The following is a 19,414-nucleotide window of genomic DNA, read 5'->3' as shown; positions in this document are numbered from 1 at the left end:
AAATAAAAAGGCTTAACTTTTAGAAAGTATGTATTGCATTTCAAATACTGGATCACAGAGAACCAAAAGCTCACCTTCTTGACATTAAACATCAAAGCAACTATCATTTTCTTTTCTGACAGCTTTGGGTCAGATAGGTGAGGCAAGTCCCTACCTAAAAAACCTTCTTCTCTGGGCCCTTCATTATGAAGAAGATCCTGGAGTACGGAGGGAAGCCTGCCGGAGTATCATCACTCTCAAAATGCAGGATGAAACTGTTCGGGCTACTTTACTGATGAGAATGATACTGGAACCAAATGAGAAAGTAAAAGAGTAAGTTACTTTTTTTTATAGAAGATGATTCATGTGTTTAGAAAGTTTCTTCTCCAAGATCATCCTACAGGACTGTGTTTCTTCACCTTGGCGATTGTTAAGATACGTAGAATGTTCAACTTCTAGCATTCTTCAGCCAGCATGTTTTCTTATTACACCTTTGAAAAAAATACCCCCTTATTCTTCAAACGTAAGTGTTCCTTGCCATTGTACTGATTTTATAGTAATGGGAAGTGGGGATGGGACAATAATGGCCTGTATTGCCAACTGTGATTTCTAAACCATAGTTTGTGACTCATGAATCCTACTAATTATAGCTTATAAAGCAAGACAAGACTTGATGCAATCTTTGAATCCTGTCCATAACGTTTTATTATTTGAGAGCAGTCTAGTCAATTATAGTTAGTCTTCTATTTATGACCAGTTGCCTAGTGATTGTTGGAAGTTATGATGGACCTCCCTGGAGCTACTTATGAATTAGTTCTGAAGTTCCCAGTTGCTCACTCACCCCCATGAGTGCATGTAGGTTGCTCACATGTATGGCCATTTGCAGCCTCCGTTAGTCACAGGATCATGTTTTACGAGAGTTTTGCAAAAAACTGGCATTTACTTCTGGTTACTACAAAACCAGATCATAGTGAAACATTGGTGTGGTTAACAACCTTGGTGTTTGCTTAACCACCACAGTGGTCATTTTATGAATGCAGCATTCACTTAACGATCGCCACAAAAAAGGTCATAAAATTGGATTGGTCGTGTGGGAGACTCATTTTACAACTGTTACAACTTAAGACCATGATGGACCAGACTCCATTAAGTCGAGGACTATCATATAGGTTCCTTTACAACAGTAATAGATCTTCAGTAAATACCATTCACACTTTAGTCAAATCATGATAGGCATTATTAACTGAAATATTTCCAATTTATACACTGTGCAGTCCTGTCACTAAACGTCTACTCCTTACTGAAGTCAATGAAATGTATTGCTAAACAACTTGCGCACAGGCTTGTAGCACTAAGTGAGCCGTGGTTAGAATGCAGTATTGCAGGCTACTTCTGCTGACTGCCGGCTGCCAGCAGTTCGATTCCTGACTCAGGGTTGACTCAGCCTTCCATCCTTCCGAGGTTGGTTAAAATGAGGACCCAGATTGTTGGAGGCAAGATGCTGACTCTGTAAACCGTTTAGAGAGGGCTGTAAAGCATTGTGAAGTGGTAAATAAATCTAAATGCTATTGCTATGTGGAGATTCTAGAAGGGTACCCTTGTGAGTAGCAAAATTTCATCTAGGTTTACACAGATATCTAAAGAAAATAATTGGAATTTTTCTAATATCCGAGGGTTTCAGTGACAACAGGCTCTATTGAAAGGATGGAAATTTAGGCCGACATACCTGAAAGAGTGTGTGGGCCTAATCATGGAATAGTTTTCTCTGGGATTAGCCTTTTCCTAAATTTGGGGAAGGATTGGACATTTAACTACAAATGGAGCAAGACGCTTCTGCAGTATTGCACTAGCCTCAAATTTAGAGAAAAAGTATATCAGATGCTATGTGTTCAGCAAAGTTAAAAATAAATGCTCCTAGGGGAGGAGGGATAATATGTAAACACATTCTAAATAAATAAAATGACTTTTGAGATTTCCAAAAAGGCCTGTTTCTCTGAACAGAGAAGTGAGTCGTGCTGTGACAAATTTCAATTTTGAACAAGAGGAAGAGCAAGAAATGATCCAAAAAATCAAGAATGAGGTAAAAAATACAATCTAAAATGTTCTGGTACTTTATTTTTTTTAGAAGCTAAGATTACATAGCTCTTTCCACACTTAAAGAAACTTGTCATTTCCCTATTCACATTTCTAAAGACTGGCAATTTTTGAAAATTTGAAGCAATATGAAATTGTAATATGTAAAAGTGTGCTAATTGCTACGTTTAGGGCCTTGGGATCATACGGGAGCACTCAGATAGCCAGCATGAATTTCACATGGCCATATTCCAAGTTCTGAAGCAACTGTTGGTTTATATGCAGAGATAGACTGTAGGAGCCCCCAAAGTAATGATAAGCAAGAGACTTCTGCATATCTTAATTGCATTCATATAGAAGTTCAAACATGTATTCAGATTCTCCAAAAGATACTATACCACAATGAGGAAAATCCTGCTGCTTGCATCACCTCATCAATATCCCTCCAAATGTAAGAAGCTAATAATCAGAGAACTGAGTACCATTTCAAACAAGAGATATTTTGTGTTCATAAAAGTTTACTAAGAAAAGATGTATGTGCGTTTGGAAAGTATCAAAATATGTCACAAGATAAGAGGTATAGACTGCACAGCACCCAACACTGAGATCTGTTACTACAGGAATAAGACCTACTAGTTTGCCAATATCCTTTATGTCACACTACGCTTGGAGAACTAAAGAAACAGGAATCTTAGTGAAAAATTAACATTTGCTGTATGCAAAGCTCTACAGTGGTTAAAAAAACATAACTTGAATTTTCCATGCTATTTCAACTCTGACTGGCAACTGGCAAATTAGCAAAGCTTCAAGTAGCTTAACAAGTATCTGAAAAAAGTTAGAAGCACAATTTTACACTTACTCTCATATAAATTAAAAGCTATTAACTGTTTTAGTTTAGCAGCTCACTTTTAAACCATATTTCCCCTATTCTACTTCCATATTCTAAGAAATAGCAAGAATTGTAAATGGAGCAAATTATATTGGTAAATGGTGCAAAAAATGTACAATTTGTATTGCAGATTTCCAGATTAAGCCAAAAACCCCTAGTGATAGAGAAAGTACTAAAACTTCAAGAAGCAATAGAGAAGATGTGGCATGAAGCGCACTGCATTTATCGGGAAAAAGGAGACATCTTTGCATATAGAGATATTCGTGACATCTTCCTTAATGTTGTTAAAACTGCTTTCACTGGTAACGTAGAATGGAACAAAAAAGTTTGATGGAACACTAGTTATTTTTTATCCATTTTTTTCTCCCTAGCATCCTTTCTAGATAGCTTGAAAGCTATTACTGTTTCACATAATGCACAGAGAAAAAAACCTCTGAAATAGAGGCTCTGAAATTGTGTTTTTATTTGTGGCCATAAATGAATTCTGCCAAATATGTTTTGCTTGGTTTGTAAAGTCTGTAGGATTAATGTAAAGAGTTGCTCAAGGTAATAATAGATCCCACTCCATACCTGAACTAGTGCTAGATTGGCTTTCTCTGCTCTGTAGCTAATGAACTATATTACATATAGATCTTGTGCTTGTTTTTATTTCTATTCACATAATAGAAATTGTTTTTATTAGATTTCTAATCACATAACCTAGTGAGCTTAAATAAACAATTTTTACATTTTTTTCCAGTGAAAAAGCTTTAGGTCTACCATTTATGTTTATTGCAATCTTCTACTGGAATAATTTTTGTCACTATTAATCTATCCACAATTTGAAAGACAAAACTGATTTTCAAAGTTAAGAATAAACAATATGTTATAAACGTTTTAAAATGTAGTTCAAATTAAATCCTTTATCTTGCTATAGTTTATCTAATATATATCTATCTATATATATCTATATACATACATACATATATATATTTCTTTATTTCTGCAGATCAAACACAAACTCCAAGCAGGAAGTTCTCAAACCTTTGGATTGCTATTTTAAATGTATTAGTAAGTACAAGAAAAAATAACTTCTTACAATTCATTTATTTTTATGTTATCAGATGAAAGAGGTTTTTTAGTAATCACCAACCCCTTCTCAAATAAAAAAGTTGCCAAGGCAATTTTATCATTCAAAGAGCCACAAGGAAGGGCATTCACACAGATGTAATTTGGGTAAGACGAGACCAAAAATTCAATTCCATCTATGTATTCAGACTCTATTTCACAATACTTAGGCTCCTCCTTGTGGTACACTCTTGAGTTTTCTGTGGTATAATACAGCAAAGTAGCATCTCCTTCATTGCACAACCTGACAATGCCATATCGAAGTAGACGTATTTGTGTAGTTTTCTCAAGCTGGACATCAACATTTCGCACATTTCCATTCTCCCACCGTGCTGGATGCCTGAAAACACTCAATGCTTTTTCAGTCTCAGTCAGAACAGGAGGAAGACAGTCATGAAAAAAAGACTTGGCCTTCTGATCCACTGCAGCATCAATTGGTGCATAATCCATTAGTTTTGTGACTAAACTCCTGATCTTCTGCAGAAAGACAGTTCGGCGTGGATCATCAGCATCAGTGTTTATGACACCCATGTATTCCAGATAGTCCGCAGGGAGGCCTTGGCGATATTCAATGTCCTCTTCAATGGCCATCTGCAGTGCTGCAGGGAGAAGTTTTTCTAGCAAGTCTCCCCAGGAGTTTTGCTGATAGGAGGAAACTGTAAGGTGGAGTGAATGAGCCTCTGGGAGACAATCCCCTTGATGTATAAACCCACGAGGGAAGTACAGCAGGTCCCCAGCTTCTAAGACAGTCTCCAGAATCGGTTCCCCAATCTCCATCTGGCTAAAATTGCTACTTGAAAAACGAGGCAACATCTCAGCCGGCTGTCTGGGGGCGTAAACCCGCCAATGCTTCTTTCCTTCCAGTTGGATCACAAACGCCTCAATATCATCATAATGTGGGGCAAAGCCCTGAGCTCCAGCAGGAGTCAGGTAAGTGTTGGCACCAACCATACTGCTGAACTGCTCCTGTAGGATAGACAGGACATGCCAGACAGTAACCGAAAAGGCCTGAGGGTTCAGCATTCTGAGGGAACAGCCATTCCTATAGAAATCCCAGACCACAGCTGGCACTGCCCTGCCCACAGGATTATGGGTCTCCCTCTTCCCATCCTCATAACTGGTCACATCCAAGTTGACACCAAACTGGACATTGTGGTTGCGTAGGATGTTATCAAACTCAGCAGTCGAGAGGAGATCCTGATAATAATTTGGGTTGTGCCTGTGGATCAGAAGCGGGGACTTCTCCCAGTACTGATCAAAGAATTCCTGCGAGGAAACGGGAGCTATGAGCCACTGGAACAGTTTAGCAGCTCGCTCCCGGCTATCCTGGACTTTTTCCAGGTCTTGGAGGAGAGACAGGAGAGAGCAGCTCGAAGACAATTCCCGGGAGTAGAAAGGCTCCCCTTCTCCATGGGGCAGCGCAGCAGCTGCTGGTGATTTTTGGTCTGCCCGCCTGCGCTCCGCCTTCCTCCGCAACGCTTTCTGCCGGCTCTGCAAGGAAGCCAAATATTTGCAAGTCGAGATATTGCTCCGTTTCGGTTTCCGCTTCTCCTTGGTACCCGAAAGAGGCAAAGCATCTCCAGGCTGCTCCCCGTCGGCCGCTTCGGATGCGACAGTGCAATTCCTGCCTGCCGAGCCCTTCAACTGCCGCTTCTTGACTCCTCGGCGCTTCAGGGAGAGCGAAACGCCACGAGGTGGGCCGGGGGTTTGCTTCGGCTGGTTCTGTTCGCCGAGCTGGAAGAAAGAATGATAGGCGGCCCGGGCAGACACACGTGGGCTCAGCAGCGCCATGGCGGGCAAGGACGGGCCGCCTCGGGGAATAACGCGTCGAAGGGTTTCCGGCCAAGGCGTTCTTTTTCCCTCTTCCTGTTCATGCATTAGCTCCGCCCTTCCATTCTGACGTCAAAGAAGAAGGGAGAGGGTTTCGAGCGTGGAGTTCCGCCAATGCGAGCTCTCTTCGTTATCCCTGGAGTCGCTAGTTTAATATTACAATTCCCTCCCTGCCCTTCCCGCCTAACTGTAGGATAGAAACCTGCGTGGTGCCGAGCCTGAAATCTTACGAGATTAAAAGATTGGAGCAATGGACAATCATTTGTTGGGATGGTAGTCCTCAATTTACAACAGTTCACTTCATGACCGTCCAAGGCCTTCATGACTTAGGACTGTTTTTCGCACTTGCAGCCCTTGCAGCAACCCCATGGTCACATGAGGAAAACTCAGATGCATGGCAACTGACTCATGTTTAGGACTGTTGCAGCGTCCCGGGATCATACAAACACTATTTGTGACCTTCTGACAAGCAAAGTCAATGGGGAAACCAGATTCACTTAACAACCCTGTGATTAACTTAACAGCTGCAGTGATTCACTTAAGAACAGAAGCAAGGAAAGTTGTAAAATGGGGCCAAACTCACTTAACAAAATGCCTCACTTAGGAATGTGCTGGCTTTCCAACTTAATGTTTAATATTAATGCATGCCAATTCTGTTTAATGCAAAACTGCTAATTAAAGGATCACCTACAGATGACTTTCCAACCTTTACTTGAAACCTTGGGTTGAAAGTGAAACCACATCACTAAGCAATCCTCACTGCTGTCAACTATTCTTGCACTTAAGAAGTTTTTCCTAGTAATCAGAAATTTCCTAATAACCAGAATATAGACTATAACCTGAAGGATGCCTCTTTTTCAAAAGTAGTTTTCATTAAAATATTTTGCATATATAATAAGAAATACAAAGAAAAAATATAGTAAATGTGAAAAAAGGAAAAGAAGAACCAAAGAAAAAGGAGATAGAAAAAAGAAAATGACAGAACAGATGAAAAAAATATATACAGAAGTGTTGCTGAACTGGATATTCTGTACTCAATGCACATCACATAACAATAGTGCTTCACAAACTACTATTTCTGTTAGTCTGCTATTTTTTTATGTTCCAGTATTGCACCAATCATATGTTTAATTACTTGTTTTTCATGTTTCATCAAATTGCAAGTCCCCAAGAATCCTCTTCTAATTGGATGACTATATAAATAAATAAATAACATTCCTGTTTTATTAATTACACACACACACATGTCTCTCTCTCTCTCTCTCTCTGTGTGTGTACATATGTATATGGTCCCTCGGAAAAAAACATAATTTTATGCTATTTTATTTCATTTTGTAATTAATAACCAAATAATTGTCCATACAATTGGAGACAGCTTATCTTAATGCTTTTCTCATTAAGGTTGAAACTGAAATAATGCCTTTATCATCTGCATTTAAAAGTTATGCAGTAGGCCTATCAGTCACTTGACAAGTGATGTTCTGGTTTTGTGAATTTTTCTAAATTTTTCATTCATATAAAAATTAAAAACAAAGGGGCGGGTAAATAAATGCTTTCTTCTTTCCCCATCCCAAGGTATTAAAGCTAATATCTCATGTAGTTAATTCTGACAGATTTCAGACAGAAGAAGAGTACTTTCTATATGATTTTCCCAATCTGTCAATTGAACCCAAGAATGTGCAATAGAGCAAATCTGTGCCCAAGAATTTGCAAATAGAGCAAATCTGAACTCAAGAATTTACTAATTGAGCAAATTTGTGCCTGAATTTTGATATAGATGCTTTGTGAAACACTTTTAAGGACATTTTCACACAACACAGACCTCTTCATATTCCTAGTTTATAACCAAGACAGTTAACTTCATGCTTCCCTGATCTGATATGGAAGTAGCATTTTCCATCTTTTTCTGATATAAGTCTTCCCATATGTGTGTTTTGTGTTTCTTTAGTGGCAACCACAATCTTGGCTGCAATCTGTTCTCTTCAGTCATTGGCAACTTCCCTCCAATTTCCCATTGGCTTATGCAATTGGCCTGATGTAGCATCAACATTGGAGCGGCAGCACCAAAATTGCCATGGAGACCCATACTTTTATTCTAAAAGGACCTGGAAGTCAAGGCATTTGCTTTTCCATAAAGGCATATCAGACAGGTTGCAGCAAGATCACTAACAGGCAATGCTTGTTTGGCGTCAAGGAGACTTACGACTAATCTTCATAGCAGCCATTTCATGTCATGATTCAGGCACTTTGCAGCCATCTTGCAATTATAACAGTTCAGTGCCCCACAATCTGTGATCCCCATTTGTAATCTTCTGACTATAACATCTAGCTATTAGCCAGCCAAATGCCTTTTGAAACTGATGGCCATTGTAGTGCAATTCACCTGAAAGGCTCCATGCCAGGTTCTGACAGGTTCTGGAAAACCAGTAGCGGAAATTTTGAGCAGCTCAGAGAACTGGCAAATACCACCAATGGCTGGCCCCAGAGTGGGGTGGGAATGGGGATTTTGCAATATCCCACCCCCAGGAGTGGGGAGGGAATAGAGATTTTGCAGTATCCTTCTCCTGCCATGCTCACAAGCCACACCATGCCCACCAAGCCCTGTCCACAGAACCAGTAGTAAAAAATTTTGGATTTCACTACTGCTCCATTCAGAAGAATTTACTTTAGGCAAGTTGAAGAATCTGGATGATCCCTGTGAAGTAATACACAGTTTGATTATAATAGTTAGTGTTATGTATTAACAGTTGTGCCTTTAAATATTTGAGCGGGAAATCAGCACGTTGCTGATTGGACGAAGCCTCCAGCAGAACTGTATAAAAGGAGAGGGTTTTCTCCCAGCCTGCTGCTGGGTTCACCATATATTAAAGAGCTGTTGTCACTACCCTGGTCTCCAGCCTCGTTACTTCCCGAACATAACATTGGCGACGAAGGTGGGATCTCGAGGCTAAGGGGAACCAGAACCGATCTGAAGCACGCTAGTTCCGAACCCAGCAAACTCAGGGCAGAAACGCGGAAATGGCAAACACGCCACCCGCACCGTACAACCCGGGCAAGGAGAAATGGGGAACATATATGACCCGTTTGAGCTTTCTAGAAGCCAACGAACTACAGGATCCCTGATAACAGCAAACGGCCTTGCTACCTAAGCCATTGCGGGCCCGAGGTAATCGAGATTGCGGAAGCCCTGGCAGAGCCAACGCCGATACAATCGGTATCGTGGCCGACTCTGCAGACTTTGCTGAAGAACCATTTCGCACCGACGCCGTCCAAATCGTGCAGCGGTTTGAATTCGGAGAACGTAGACAGATGGAGGCGAGTCCGCCGGTGACTACATGGCGCGTTGAGAAGAGCGTCCAAGGACTGTGGATACCGAGACTTAGGCGAAGTGCTACTCGAGCAACTCATCCGAGGGTCAAGGACATCCGCCTCGGCGGCGACTGCTAGCCAGGAGCAACCTGACACTAGCCACCGCTCTGGGCGAGGCCAGAGCACACGAAATGTCTACTAAAGCAGCAGAGACTCTGCAAAGCCTCTTCAATCCAAGGCGGCGCAAAGCCAACGCCAGTACACCAGGAGGAGATTCAGTCCGAATCCGAAGGTGAGGCGAGGATGAGGAAGGGTCTGCCGGACCGAGCGCGACACTGAGGACCGTGGCGAGTGCGGAAGCTGCGGAGGGCAGCATCAGCGCCAACGCTGCAGGTTTAAAGACGCAACATGCGGTGTGGGAAGAAAGGACACTTAGCTCAGGTTTGCAGAGCGCCCAACCTTCCGCCGAAAATTCAAATCGGCCAATCAAAGCGGAACCGGAAAGGCGGCCCGCGATTGGTTCAAACAAGAAAGCGCGAAGTCTAACCAAGCGACTGTCATTATAGGCGCGCCTCAACCAAAGTGGAAAGAAGATTTTACAAAGCCCAAGATCGAGGGAGTACGGTGCAGGCTTGAAGTAGACACGGGATCAGCGATCACCATCATGTCCTGGGACACCCTGGCGAAGTCGCTGCCGTCCGTCGTGAAGCGCCATCTGCAAGCACAGCGGCTACGGGTGCACGACTACCAGGGAATCGCATCCCTGTTCGAGGGACCACCTCCGTCCGAGTCGAGTACGGCCCTCACAAAAGACCCTGCCCATCACGATCGTCGAAGGAACTCTGCCCAGTCTGTTGGGACTAGACTGGTTTCGTGCCCTGGGCATGGGAGTGACTGGCATCTACAGAAGTGACTGCAATTTGAAAGACATTCTCTTTAACGAGTTCGAAGATGTCTTCAAGGACTGCCTGGGCAAGTACAAGGGGACCCCTATTTCCTTCAACTTAGACCCCCAGGTAGCCCCCATTAGGCTTAAGGCGAGGAGAGTCCCTTTTGCCCTAAAACCAAAAATTGATAAGGAGCTGGACAAGCTCATAAATCAGGGGGTTTTGGTGCCAGTCGATCACGCAAAGTGGGAGACGCCAATCGTCACCCCCATCAAATCGGACGGGTCAATTAGAATTTGCGCTGACTACAAGGCGACGCTTAACAAAGCCTTACAGAAAAGCGTGCCGGTTCCGTGGTGCAACATTTATTGCACTCCTTGGGGCAAGGGCAAGTCTTTGCAAAGTTAGACTTGGCCCAAGCCTACCAACAACTGCCAGTAGACGCCCGCACAGCGAAGCCCAAAGCGATTGTGACGCACAGGGGGCATTCAAGTGCACCGATTGCAATTTGGGGTTAGTGTGGCACCAGGGCTGTTCCAAAACCTGATGGAACGACTACTGCAAGGGCTCCCAGGGTAGTTCCTACTTGATGATGTCCTAATTTCAGGGAAAACATGGAGGAATTGGGGAGGCGGTTAAGAAAGGTCTTGAGCATTTTCCGGACAGCGGATTAAAAGTCAAGACAAATAAATGTCAGATAGGGGTCGAATCGGTCGATTTCTTGGGCTACGGATAGACAAGAAAGGAATTCACCCTACTGAGAGCAAGGTTAAGGCAATTAGGAAGGCTCCAGCGCCCAAAAACAAAGCAGAGCTGCAGGCATTCCTGGGATTGGTTAATTTTACGCGGTCTTTTAAAGAACAAAGCAACCGTTGGAACCGCTGCATAGGCTCTTAGGGAAAAATACTGTTTGGTCTTGGGAAAGTCAGAAAATAGGGCTTTTGAAGCAGTAAAGAACCTGCTCTCAAGTGATAGCCTGCTCATCCAATATCACGACTCACTACCCCTAGTGCTGGTTTGCGATCGTCACCTTATGGGGTGGGGCTGTACTCAGCCATAGACTTCCAAACGGCACAGAAGCCCCTATAGCGTTCTACTCTAGAACGATGTCCTCCCAGAGAGGAACTACAGCCAATTAGACAAAGAAGCATTAGCCATTGTATCAGGGTCAAAAATTCCATGAGTATGTCTTTGGGCGGAATTTTGAAATCGTGACTGACCACAGACCGTTATTGGGACTACTGGCTGGCGACCGGCCAACACCTGTGGCACTTTCGCCACGCTTGACTCGATGGACTATATTTTAGCCGCTTACTCATACAAGCTGCAGCATCGACCGGGAAAAGAAGTGGGGCATGCAGACGCATTGAGCCGATGCCCACTGCCAGGGGCGACCGAAGACCCCACTCCGGGGACACCCATCCTCCTTATTGACTCGTTGGACTCTGGCCCAGTCACATCCAAGGAAGTGGCTCGGGCATCATACCGGGACATTGTGTTAAGGACTGTACTCGGTTGGGTACAGAGAGGGTGGCCCGCTGCGCGAGCAGTTCAAAGAATTTGTTAAGAAACGTGATGAGCCCTCGGCTCAAGGGGGGTGCCTGTTATGGGGTGATCGTGTAATAATTCCTGTCAAGTTAAGGGGCAAGGTATTGGACCTCCTCCACGAGGGTCACCCAGGCATCGTAAGGATGAAGGGGTTAGCTAGAAGCTATGTATGGTGGCCACTCATGGACGCAGAGATTGCTGAGAGGGTAGGGAAATGCCAAGCTTGCCAAGAGTCCAGACCGCTACCCCAACAGCCCCAGTCAGAGAATGGGAAAAGCCCCAAGGGCCTTGGTCAAGAATCCACATTGACTTTGCTGGCCCTTTCACGGCCAAACATTCCTAGTGGTGGTGGGCGCATTTTCCAAATGGTTAGAGATCATACTTATGAAGTCCACCACAGCCGAAGCAGTAATCGCAACCCTGCGCCACCTATTCGCAACTCACGGGTTGCCGGACACTCTGGTGTCCGACAATGGGCCCCAATTCACGGCAGCCCAGTTTGAAGAGTACCTGGCAGAGGAAGGCATCCGACATGCCCTCTCTGCACCTTTCCACCCTGCGTCGAATGGCCTTGCAGGGCGTTCCGTCCGGAGCGCTAAGGAGGCATTGTCCAGGCTCAAGCCAGGTGACTGGCAAACAAAAATAGACTTTTTCCTAGCCGTCCAACATAGAACCCCAAGCACAGCCACTGGGAAAAGCCCAGCCGAATTGCTAATGGGACGAAAACTCCGGTGTCCACTTGACCGTTTGAACCCCCATTACACACCCGAGGGTTACAAGGGGGAGCTAGAAAAAACAAGGGAAATGAGCATAGGCGACCGGGTGTGGGCCCGAAACTATGGGGACGGCCCTAGTTGGCTCGCAGGACAAGTAACAAAAGTAACAGGGCCAAAATCGTATGTGGTAGAGCTACCAGACAACCGAATGTGGCGGCGCCACATAGATCAGTTAAGGAAACGAATAACTGACCAAACCGAACCAACAGAGACAGGTAATGACCAATACCACTTTGAATCCACAGCTGACAATGACCCGGGGGAGGCGCAAGACTTAGCTGAGGTCCCAGAGTTCCAGCGACGCCATCAGGTCCCGAGGGAAACAGCAAGGAAAATCCAAAATTAATCCAAGGCGGATGGCCAAGAAAAAGTCGGCCAATAATCCAGAGCCCGATGGCCCAGAGAAAGAGCTGGGAGGAGAAAACAGCCCCTCCGACCAGCTCGAAACACCACCCAGAACTGAACCGCGCAGGTCAGAAAGAACTAGGAGACGCCCAGGTTATTTGCGTGACTACGTCGAAAAATAACATGTAAATAAATATGTAAATAAGACCAAGTGTTTTCTGGGAGGGGAGGAGTGTTATGTATTAACAGTTGTGCCTTTAAATATTTGAGCGGGAAATCAGCACGTTGCTGATTGGACGAAGCCTCCAGCAGAACTGTATAAAAGGAGAGGGTTTTCTCCCAGCCTGCTGCTGGGTTCACCATATATTAAAGAGCTGTTGTCACTACCCTGGTCTCCAGCCTCGTTACTTCCCGAACATAACAGTTAGATAATAGTTAATAGCCATAGTTCACAAACAAACAGCATGTCAACTTAAATGATTTGTAGGTTGCAATGCTAATGTTAAGTGAATATCTATATGGGAGGATATATGAGTCTATGTGTTTTCACTTATGTTGATATTTTGCTTTACTATTTGTATTTTAGCCTTGGTTAGGAATCCCTCCAAATCCCTGGACACAAAGGGCCTTTTATGAGGCACTAAAAAGACACAAGGCAGAAAGGGCGAAACGTCTCAAGAAACAAAAAACAACTACAGAAAAGCAAAAAGAATCCAAGGACATTGAAAAGGGCAAAAAGACACCATTTGCTGTCCATTTTGAGACATAACAGGTTGACCCTTTCACTCCAAAAGGTACAAATATTCTGGCTGGTCTTCTGCGGTTATGTACAGATTATAGTCTCTCAGAGGTTTGGGGAAAGAATGGTAACTAATCATTGGTTGTTATGGTAACTGACTGCAATTATTCATTGTTCTTACAGTAGCTAATTTTTGGATCCTCCATTAGGTTGTGTTGGAATTTGAATTATTGAGCTTCAAAATATATCCTGGGAACATGTTTGTTTGTTTGTTTCTTTGTCTTATATGTTGCCCATCTCACCCAGAGGCGACTTTAATATGAAACATTAAAACAATAAGTAATAACACTAAAATTGGTTTAAAATTGACAAAGATTAGAAAGAAGGAAGCATGATGCACATGAGGAGGAGATAGGATCCCCTCTTAGTCCATTAACCATCTCCACAATGACACACACCCCATGAGGCCCCAGGTCAGTTGTCAGAACCAGGTGTTTAGGCCCTTTCGGCAAGGACAAAAGGGTTGGTGTGATTCACACCTGGTGGGGACACAATGTTCCACAGGACAGGAGTCACGGCAAAAAAGGCTCTTCTCCTGGACACTGCCAGCCTGAATTCCTTGACAAACAGGATCTGCAGCATGCCCCTTCTGCTGGTGTGGGTGGAGTGAGCCAATCCCACCCTTGATGGTGAGACTCTTGCTCAGGTAACCTGCATTTAGAACTCTATCCAAGACCTTTCAAATTATGTGTGGAATATTACAGCACAACAACTATTGCAAAATTGCATACTTGCATACTTCTGCAAGTATGCCATATTTATACATATTATATTATTGGATAGAGGTCAGAGGCAATGTTTTATTTCATTTTGTCGGGTGTAATTCATGGTTCCATACAAGCAAAGCTTCCTCCTGAATCAAAGTTATTGAGCCTATGACTTGCTTCATAAGTCATGCTTAGTCATAATTTCTTAACGATGGGTTTTGTTGAATAAACCTGTTAAGCCATAGATATGTTTACATACCATGGATTTAGTGAATATTCTAACCAAATACCAAACAGTCCACATTATGGATTAATATATCCCATGAATACAGGTTTTAATTACAAGTGGTAAGAAAGACATTTCACTGAACTTACTAAGACTTCCATTGTAAACAAAGGTAGGATTATGCTATACTACAAGTTACTTTCTGTAGTTCATAAAATGCTATCTGTGCATAAAGTCCCATAGCAATTAACCATTGTTAAATATGCTTTCAGTTTGATGTTTTAAAACTAATATGGTCAGCCATACATGGGAGAGTTCATGGGTTTACAATATGCTAAATGAATATTTTGTCTCTATAGACAGTGATTCATTGTGTCATGACATGGACAAAACAACTTGGTTCACAGATAACACTATTCTTTATTAGGCTTTCTTTGTTTTCTTTCTCTTCTTTCAAATAGGATCAGTAACTATTGCATATTTTCTGTTTGTATTGATTTGCTGCTACACTCAGAGGATTCCTACGTGACCATGATTGGTTTCTTTTTCTCCTCCCTTTGCATAGCTACAGTACATACATGCTATTACTTTTAATTTCACCTTTTTTGTAGTGACACGCTTATATATGCATAATATATGTTTATGTTTGTTTCTTTCTGTATGGCTGCCCACTAATACAATGTTCTAACTAGTCTTCCTGGTTTGAAAAATTTTCAGTGAAGCCATTAGAACAGGGGTGTCCAAACTTGGTCCCTTTAAGACTTGTGGACTTCAACTCCCAGAGTCCCTCAGCCAGCAAAGCTGGCTGAGGAACTCTGGGAGTTGAAGTCCACAAGTCTTAAAGGGACCAAGTTTGGACACCCCTGCATTAGAACAATATTTTCTTAAGTAGATTTGATATCACTATTGCACCTGGTGATTCAAGCTTGTTTTTCTAAATTATTTTAGCTTGAAAATCTGCAAAACTTTGAATGATTAGATTTGCAATCAGAATAATGTTTTATGGGTATCACCTCATTTCTAAAATATAGATATCTCTTAAGGGACCTTGTAGGCCAGGCCTGTGTAAAATTAATTTGGTCCAGATCTATTAATTTAATAGGCTAAGTTAGATTTCTTTTTTATTACCAGCTTCTTATGGTTTCATATCTTTAGGCCAATACAGGTAGTCCTCAACTTACGACCACAACTGAGCCCAAAATTTCTGTTGCTAAGTGAGACATATGAGTTTTGCCCTATTTTATGACTTTTCTTGCCATTGTTAAGTGAATCACTACAGTAGTTAAGTTAGTAACATGGTTGGTAAGTGAATCTGGCTTCCCCATTGACTTTGCTTGTTAGAAGGTTGCAAAAGGAGATCACATATCCCTGGGATATGGCAACCATCATAAATATAAGCCAGTTGCCAAGTGTCCAAATTTTGATGGCATGACCATGTGGATGCTGCAATCATCTTAAGTGTAAAAAAGCGTTATAACTCACTTTTTCCAGTGCCATTGTAACTTTGAACTGTCACTAAATGAATTGTTGTAAGTTAAGGATTACCTGTTGAACCATAAATATAGTTCAGAAAGATGGCAAAGAAATCTGAAAAGCTAATGTGGCTTTATCTACATAACTATATTTTCTTGCAATAAACTGCTTTTTGTTGGATTATTTGTGGTTTGGTTTGCAAGGATTGCCCAATGAAATAAATATGGGAATTAACAAGCCTAAAAAACTGTTAGCATGGAACCAATACTGATATTGTCAAAGTAATTTCTAACTAATAGTAAACTAAATATAAGAGAGCATCAGGAGTGATGCTGTTGTGTTGGAATTGCTTAGGAAGTGCAGCTAACACTGCTGCATTGATTAGGAGGCTATTGGTTTGCAATTATTTAATGCCATCAAGCATCTTTGGTCCAAGTATTGAAAGACTCCTGAAAATGTTTACAACTTTGTTCACAGTATGGTAAAATTGTCACTGTTTTTATTTTGGCCACAGATGCAGCAGAATACAGTGATGAAACTCTGCTATGCTGAAAAATTCAATCTGATGGAATGCTGCAAGCTCAGTCTGTTACCATTTGTAAAAGTGTTATAAGTACTGCAGAATGTTAGATGAGTTGAATTTAGACCAGTTGTATTCTGTATTTGTAAATGCAGATTTCCTCTTAATTTTGTATTTGTACTCATTCACTGGTGTTATCTTCCTCTACGTGTACAATTAATTTTCAATAAAACCAAGAGGAAAAGATTAAAACCATAACAAAGAATATTGCATTTCTATCCTTGTGTATCTTGGTGCAATTGTGCAATTCCTTCACTTTCTTTTAAAATATTTAATGTAATGAGACTATTTTCCAATGGTTTGGTTAGAACCTAACGTGTACAGAGCAGTTCAGTTAAGTGATTTCTTTTTTAAATCAACTTTTTAAATGATTTATATTTTATATGCCAATTTGGTCTAGTGGTTAAGGCACCAGGCTAGAAAGCAGGAGATTGTGTGTTCAAGTTCCATTTTAGCTATGAAAGCTGGCTGATAATTTTGGGCCAGTTACTGTCTCTCAAGTCCAACTAACTTCACAGGATTGTTTGTGTGGGGAAAATAGGAGGAGGAAGAGGTGTTGGGTATAACACACTTCGCTCTGAGTTATTTGTAAAAGTAATAAAGATGGGATACAAATAAATATACAAGTCATTATGTGTAAATAATTGTACTTCACATCATTAATTAATCAGAAGATTCAGGCATCATTCCATAGGAATAGTATAATAATCTGATAAAAAGAGAATAATGTGGAATGTGGAATCCTTGGTGCTCTTGTTTGTTTGTTTGCAGATCCTTTGTTACCTGAATAGATAACATGATGATGTCATCTAGTCAGGTAGTGTAAATGTAATTTCTTCAGATTAAGAAGCTTCCATAATATAATTCCTTTTCACAAACTATATAGGGAAAGATGTTTGAATTTAAACAATTCAAGACACACAATTCAATCTCATGCAGAATTAGGAATGCCTGATCCTCTTTATTTTCCATGTATCTAACTTTTACATGCTGCAAAATAATGGTATGATCAACTCCTGGTTATTTCATAGATACTGTATGTGATGTAGTTTTTTTGGCAATAATACAGGTGTGCTTGATATTACATTTTTTTTTTACTTTCCAGTTAAGCCTTCAGACCTGAAATTTCCTGGTGGCTTAAGATGAACTGTAAGTACTCAATCTTATATTATTTTCCTGGAGTCATTATTGTCACACTACTATCTGGAGATACTAAACTAATCTAGAAATTCTATGCACAATCTGTATATAAGCAGTGAGAGACTCAGTGGGTAAGTCATTTCCTTGCTCAGTAAGACTACAAAAAAGACATCACTGCATAGAAATAGCTCTCCACTAGGTGGTAGTATTACATTCAAAAACGTTATGTTGCTTTAATTTCTCAAAAATTGCAGTACTGTAATTAATGGAGAATTAAATATTTTATCCGCACCCATGAAATAAAAAACATCGGTTGATGAGAAGAATATAGTTTATCTGATAAATGTAAGCACTCTATTAGCATGGTGGTTACAAAGCTGATGAATCCCATACATGTTCTAGAGGAGGTGAAGTGTTTAGGACACACTGGAAAATTACTGCAAATGTTCTAAGAAACATTTTTATATATGATAATACAAGATTCAGCCTGCGAAGGACATGTGTCACTTCTAGCTAGAGGAAAGCTTTTCGGTAAGTGAATATAAGTTTGATAGCCAAGTAAGAAACTAGCAAACCAGCCCAATAAGAAAAGTAGGTAGCCAAGCAGGGAATACCGTTAAGTAAAACCACAGAAAAATGCAGAGAAGGTGCACGTTTTATGTAATCATCAATGCATTGGTTCCTCCATTCTCACAGCAGAAAATAACACAACAATCTTCTGTGTTAGAGTAAATACATTATTTGAAAACTGATTAGTTTAAATGGGTGTAGCAGACTTGGCTCTACAGTAGATTCTATTTACTGTTTGTATAGTGGTGTCAGTGACGACCTACAACATCATCTGCATTCTTCACTACTGATTATGGCTTCTATGTATACTTGCTTCTTTATTTCAGCACAAGGACCAGTTATTAATTTGGGTGGAGCCTGTGGGATTAGCCTGTTATCCTTGCCCCATCTGTCCTTGGCAGGATACCTGTGTACTCTGGCAGCCATTCTCACATTGCAGGAGTAAATCTGCCCAGGCACAGTTCTACTTCCTTGTCAAACTCTCCTTCTGAAATAGTCTCTCAGTTTGATGTGAGAAGAGCATCATTACTCTTATAAACTTCAACCAGACACTGAGGGAATTAAATTTAACAGGACTATGTTGCAGTGCGCTTATGACATACCCAGCAGTAAGAAACAAGGTGAATTTTCTCTTTTTGTGGATACTAGCTTCAACTTGCTAACAGGAAAAGAAAATATAAAACAGGTTTTCATCTAGGTTCAGGAGACTGTGGCAACTCAGTGCTATTCCCAAATGAGATCCTTGTCTGGGGAAGGGTTTTTCCTCAGGCTGAATTGAAGTAGTTTACACCCATCCTTGAGTCAGCAGGAAACGATATCAGTATGTACTTTGCTACCTCTTTTGTAAAATTATTGGTTGTCTCTATGCATTTTTAAAAAAAATCATTGCCAGTCATCTGACTTCCTCCCATAGTAATGGGTTACATGCAGTGGTGTGATTCAGCTGGTTCGCAATGATTCAGCAGAACCAATATCTAATTTTTTGTTGAGTTTGGCAAACCGGTTAGACATGTTCTGGAAAAATCTCTGTTTTCTGGAGCACGTCTGGTTTTTGTTTAACTTCCAGGTGGGGGAAAAAAAACACCCAACCCCCTCCCCAAAAGTTAAGGGCAGGGCACATAAGACGGCAGCCGGTGGAGCGACAGAGGGTTGGGGAGGGTGCTGAAGCGAGCGGGT

General features: G+C 41.6%; 2 protein-coding genes across 2 annotated transcripts in view; one reads left to right on the top strand and one right to left on the bottom strand.

Moving 5' to 3' along the window:
• The window catches only part of HEATR4 (HEAT repeat containing 4), a 48,595-nt gene extending 31,028 nt beyond the window's left edge, over positions 1-17,567 (top strand). Inside the window, 7 exon segments of the mRNA XM_058161963.1 lie at positions 123-312; positions 1,981-2,059; positions 3,072-3,243; positions 3,930-3,991; positions 13,330-13,407; positions 13,409-13,537; positions 16,463-17,567. Coding sequence (XP_058017946.1) covers positions 123-312; positions 1,981-2,059; positions 3,072-3,243; positions 3,930-3,991; positions 13,330-13,407; positions 13,409-13,537; positions 16,463-16,561 — 809 coding nt within the window. The 3' untranslated portion in view covers positions 16,562-17,567.
• On the bottom strand, positions 4,009-5,918 carry RIOX1 (ribosomal oxygenase 1). The gene has a single exon (XM_058161964.1). It carries the CDS (start codon positions 5,837-5,839, stop codon positions 4,016-4,018), a length of 1,824 nt encoding a protein of 607 aa, XP_058017947.1. The 5' UTR covers positions 5,840-5,918; the 3' UTR covers positions 4,009-4,015.
• Positions 17,568-19,414: the final 1,847 nt, after the last annotated feature.

This window comes from Ahaetulla prasina, chromosome 1 (genome assembly GCF_028640845.1).
Source record: "Ahaetulla prasina isolate Xishuangbanna chromosome 1, ASM2864084v1, whole genome shotgun sequence".
NCBI classification, from domain to species: Eukaryota; Metazoa; Chordata; class Lepidosauria; order Squamata; family Colubridae; genus Ahaetulla; species Ahaetulla prasina.
Note: the sequence above shows the minus strand (reverse complement) of the source record. Positions and strands in the feature narration are given on the sequence as shown.

What these genes read in the sequence shown, in the direction of transcription:
- RIOX1 (XM_058161964.1), bottom strand. Translation starts at nt 5,839, where the DNA reads ATGGCGCTGCTGAGCCCACGTGTGTCTGCCCGGGCCGCCTATCATTCT.